Here is a 4745-nt window from a genome sequence, read left to right on the forward strand (position 1 = left end):
CGCCCCGAGATTTGAAGCGGCGGCAGCCTGACTTGGATCTCCTTGCGATGAGGATGGCGGGCAGCGGCGGCCGGTGCGCGATGGGGCGCTTGGCTGCAGCCGGGGGGATTAGCAAGAGGTGGCGGCAGCGGTGGCCGGGGCGCGTCCCGAGCTTGATCTAGGACCTTCGGGTCTAGGCGGGAGGCTGCCATTACGTCCTCAAATTGCTGCATCTCATCGGATTCGGTGACGGCTCGCTGAAGTACTCCGGGTTTGCATCGCAACACGAGGATAATGGCGGTGGTGGTCATCTCCTACATCGGAGGTGGTCGACCTGAGGCTGGGTGGTCATCTCCTACATCGGATCTCGAGATGTGAAATCTAGTCCCGGTTGCGAGTCGGGGAGACATAGTTGCCGGTGAGAACCGAGCCGACGACGGACGATGACGGTGTTCTGCGCCGTTACTTTGAGGAAGGCATTGTCCTATAACTACTGTCGACTCACTCGTGCTGCTCTGGGGGAAACCCTAAGATCTGGTTTTCCAGATCGGAGTGAAAGAATAGTACATCCAGTGAACAGATACAACAAAAGGTTCCTGCGCCATGGTTGCATGAAGGCCCCTCCAAGATGAAAGCACATCTAGTATTTGTTAACTCCTAGAAGCACACGGTCACAGAACAGATGAAAGAACGTAGGAAGAATTTAGTAGGAACAGTCAGTCAAGAGGGGATCCAAAGCATAATAGCAGCATGTCCAGGCAAATTTGAGCCAAATTAAGGACCATCTTTTCTCATGGATGAGAGGAAGTGAAATGAACCTCGGTAACCGAGAGAGGGCAGACAACCTAGCTCCCTCCTCAGCTTCAGATATTTCACATGTGAGTGAAAAGTGAGACCGAGGGAAGGGAGCACCAGCTGTCTGTTCATCATCGCTGTCATCTCTCTGCATCATGCTTACTACTTATCAACCACTAAGTGCAGGGGCTTCAATGCCAACAAGAATCCGATTCAGCATCTTAAATAAAATCAGATAAAGACACAAGCAGAGGGACTCGGCTAATTAAGCTGGTTGGTGCTCAATCACAGGCACGGAAAGTATTCACCTCAGTAATCGCCCCAATAAAGATGCAGAAACGGGGGATTTTACTCAACTGAACTTAAGGGGCCGGGTGTAAGGATGTCACCTACCTTTGCTGGGCCTGATGAAGTTCTCCTCCAGCGGCAGCGGGGAAGGAGAGTTTCGACGGACGGACTGAGATTGAAGCGCGATAGTGAGTGGACAGTGCACGCCATGCCGCCAACTCCAAGGAGGTAGAATCAGTGAATCAGAAGGGTCCTGCGAATCGCGATAGAATCAGTGAATCAGTTTCTTTCGCTCATGTGTAAATATATTGTGCAACAAATTCAGTTTTTGCTTTGTTCAATAACCACAGAGCCTTTGGCTAATGTCGATGCTTAAGAAAATAAGAAGTGAAGAGACTAGCTATCAACGATCCCCTACTTGAGGCCTCTCCTCAGTTTCTCTAGTTTTAGAGTTTGACCATGAAATGGTACAAGCATAGATATAGACAGATAGATAGATTTACATCAGGAATTGAAAGTCTTCAACTCTGAAGGGCAATAAAAGAAACCCAGGAAATAGTTCCAGCACAGAAAACATTCACCTTTAGTATATACTCCCTCCGTCTAATAATGTAAGACATTTCTTGTGTCTAGTATAGTGTCAAAAAACGTCTTACATTATGGGACGGAGGGAGTAGTACATATGCAGTTTATCGGCCCAATTAAGATACAGAAACGGGGGATTTTACTCTCAACTCAACTAAATTTTGTCTACACAAAAAACTGAACTGAACTGAATTTTGTCTACACACAAAACTGAACTGAAGGTACAATACAACCAGCACAGAGAAAAGGGGGATGTCGCCTACCTGTGTTGTGCTGGGTCTCACGCACGACCGCGATGATTGACGCTCTCCTCTAGCGGCAGCGCCAACGGTGGAGAGCGTTGACGGCCGGACTGAGATTGAGTGAGGGGGCAGCGCAAGCCATGCGGCCAAGGGAGGAGATGTGAGGATCCTCCGCTAGAGTGCCTGGGGCAGATGAGTGCTCGGATGGGAGGGGGATTGGGGGCAGGCGAATGAGAGTGGCGCTGCTACTGCTATGCTATACATAGTCACCGCTGGATCAGGATCCCACGGCTGTGATTGAGCACTACTCTACTTTCCTGAAAATAATAAGGTTGCGAAAAAAAATAGAAACCCTCCTTTTTCTAAATTTCTCCCTCAAAAAAAATAATAATATAACAAACAAACAAAAGGGTTGGACCATCTAAGAAAAGGGTTGGACATTGTCGACAGTATAAATGGCACGCGGTCAATTCGGTGGCGGCACCGAGCGCCATGGACTTGACATAGACGAAGCAATGGTGGTAGAGCTCGAGCTGAGCTTGGAGCAACTCATCGCTGCTCATGGTGAGCTCATCTTCTTGGACGTGGGACGCCATGCATGGTGTGTTGAATGCTAGGCTTTGTTGGGTCCCGTTCTCATATAGAGGTGAAAGGTGGTTGAGCTGTTGCGAGGTGGACAATGATGTGGTGAGGTCAATGGTTAAAACCATGCCACATCAGCACAAAACCGTCTAAAACAGCAGAAGCGACGAAAAGTATCTGGCTTTGAGTGTTGGGGGACTAGCCTTATTTGGTTCTGTAGTTGAGAAATCATTTCTAAACTATTGCTAAGTTGAGGGATGAAAAAATTAATTTTCCCTTAAATAAACAGCTAACATTGTGGGAAGGAGAGAGAAAACGCTAGTCCCCTAAACCATTTCTATCCTTAAAAAAATTAAAGGTTTTTAAAAAACATTTTAAAAGGTCTTTTAAATAAAGTCCTCTACTAGAAAAATCAAACTAAGGAGGGATCTTCCAGGACCCAAACGTCCATTAGATAAGCACGAGAATACATTTAAGATAAGGGTCACTGAAGAACGAAAAATTAGAGACCAATTCAGTCATTTTACAAAAATACCTGGAATCACGGAGGAAGAGTCCAATTCCATCCTTGTAACACGCTTTCTCCCTGTTTTATATTAATAAAGCCGAGACAAACGATACATGCTATTGAGGAAAACCTCATAAGCTAATCAAACATAAAGACACGACAGAACTAGTGGAGAATGCTAAAAATGCAAAACCATACACAATTAAACGCATCAAGTGTGTCACCGAGAAAGAAGAACATGAGACACGCCATCACGCCTGGGGGAGCTCCACACTCGTAGACGCCCCCCCCCCCCCCCCCCCCCCCCCCCCCCCCCACACACACACACAAGAGGGACACAACGGTAAACACCGCCACCGTGGTGTTTGCCAAAGTGGACAAAGGTTTTCACCCTGATTGTCGAAGGATATTAACAAGAAAGAAGATATTATAACAAATCATTCAATCTTCTTTATTCAGTAAAATATTCCATGCATGAAATGTTTGACAGAGACACCAACAGAGATAATACGCAACTATACTAGTACATGTATTTTAGAAAACATAACTTAATAAATATTCGCCAATCTGAACCATTCGGGTGACAGCTCAGTTCACTTCTTGATAGACAAAGCCATCTGAGCCCGCTTCGTCTTGGCAAACTCAACCAACTTGGTGACGTCCGGCAGGGCCACCTTGGCGGCGTCCAACGCGGTGAAGCGCTCCACCCACGCCAACAGAAGTGGGGTGTTGGCGATGTCAAAGGGCTTGGTACCACATAGCTCTTCAGTTCCTTGCAAAAATGCCAAGAGACCGCCCAGTGCAATGTCCACGTATCCAACACTATCACCACCAAAGAAGGGCTTCCCCTTGGAGCATTCCTTGAGAGCCCCCTCTAGCGTCTGCACCACCGCCAACATCTGCTTTATCCCCTCGGTCTTCTCCTCCTCTCCGTCGGCCGTGAACGCCACTTTCCACGGGATGACTAGCTGCATGCACCAAATGGCAATGTTAATCAGCTCACCACATACATAAATGTGAAATCAACAACACAGAACACTATAAGAGTAAACCTTCTGGTCAATGTAGTCTACCCAGAACCGAGCAATGGCACGTTCGTAGGGGTCTGTGGGCAGGAGGGAGGGGCCTGTAGTGCCGTAGGCCTCATCGATGTACTCTAGAATGACGACCGACTCACAGATTGGCTTGCCGTTGTGGATGAGCACTGGCACCTTCTTATGCACCGGGTTTGACGTGAGGAGCAGGTCGCTCTTGTTGTCGAGGTCCTGCTCCACGTACTCGTAGCTCAAGCCCTTGAGGTGGAGCGCGAGTTTCACCCTGGAAACCCAGGGGCTCGCCCACGTACCCAGCAGCTTCAGCTCGTCTTCGCCGGCCATTTCTCCCTTGCGTGATACCTATGGATATGACTTGAACTTCAGTGTTAACTACTGTGTTTTGCTTGCTTGCTTGGCTGAGCGTGGAGTGATATATATAGGGTATGGGAGGCAATAACAATGCATCATCCATGAGGCAAGTGCTAACGTCAAGGACACTTATTTTGCACAATCACTTAGTATCCAGACATTGAATAGACTTCCTGCTTACTCTATTTTTAACACATGTACCAATAATCACTTATTTTATCTTCATGTTTTGAAACACCACGGCAACGCCTTCAGTGCTTAGCAACATTAGTCAAGGTCGTTTGCTTGTGGATTAGTTAACTTTCATGTCAAGTTTCTCGAGACAATAGTCATTGTCTTGGAGAAGAAGGCTGGGAAGTAAAC

The 4745-nt window shown here is 47.4% G+C and overlaps 1 protein-coding gene across 1 annotated transcript; it reads right to left on the reverse strand.

The window, feature by feature from the left end:
- Positions 1 to 3406: 3406 nt before the first annotated feature.
- LOC123162322 (probable glutathione S-transferase GSTU6) lies at positions 3407 to 4397 on the reverse strand. The gene is made up of 2 exons (XM_044580123.1): positions 4032 to 4397; positions 3407 to 3947 (listed from the first exon to the last, which is right to left on the reverse strand). Exons 1-2 carry the CDS (start codon positions 4353 to 4355, stop codon positions 3573 to 3575), a joined length of 699 nt encoding a protein of 232 aa, XP_044436058.1. The 5' UTR covers positions 4356 to 4397; the 3' UTR covers positions 3407 to 3572.
- Positions 4398 to 4745: the final 348 nt, after the last annotated feature.

The sequence above is a fragment of the Triticum aestivum genome, chromosome 1D (assembly GCF_018294505.1).
Source record: "Triticum aestivum cultivar Chinese Spring chromosome 1D, IWGSC CS RefSeq v2.1, whole genome shotgun sequence".
NCBI classification, from domain to species: Eukaryota; Viridiplantae; Streptophyta; class Magnoliopsida; order Poales; family Poaceae; genus Triticum; species Triticum aestivum.

What these genes read in the sequence shown, in the direction of transcription:
- LOC123162322 (XM_044580123.1), bottom strand. Translation starts at nt 4,355, where the DNA reads ATGGCCGGCGAAGACGAGCTGAAGCTGCTGGGTACGTGGGCGAGCCCC. An exon ending in TAGACTACATTGACCAGAAG is followed by an intron (nt 3,948 to 4,031) that starts GTTTACTCTTAT and finishes TGGTGCATGCAG; the next exon opens with CTAGTCATCCCGTGGAAAGT.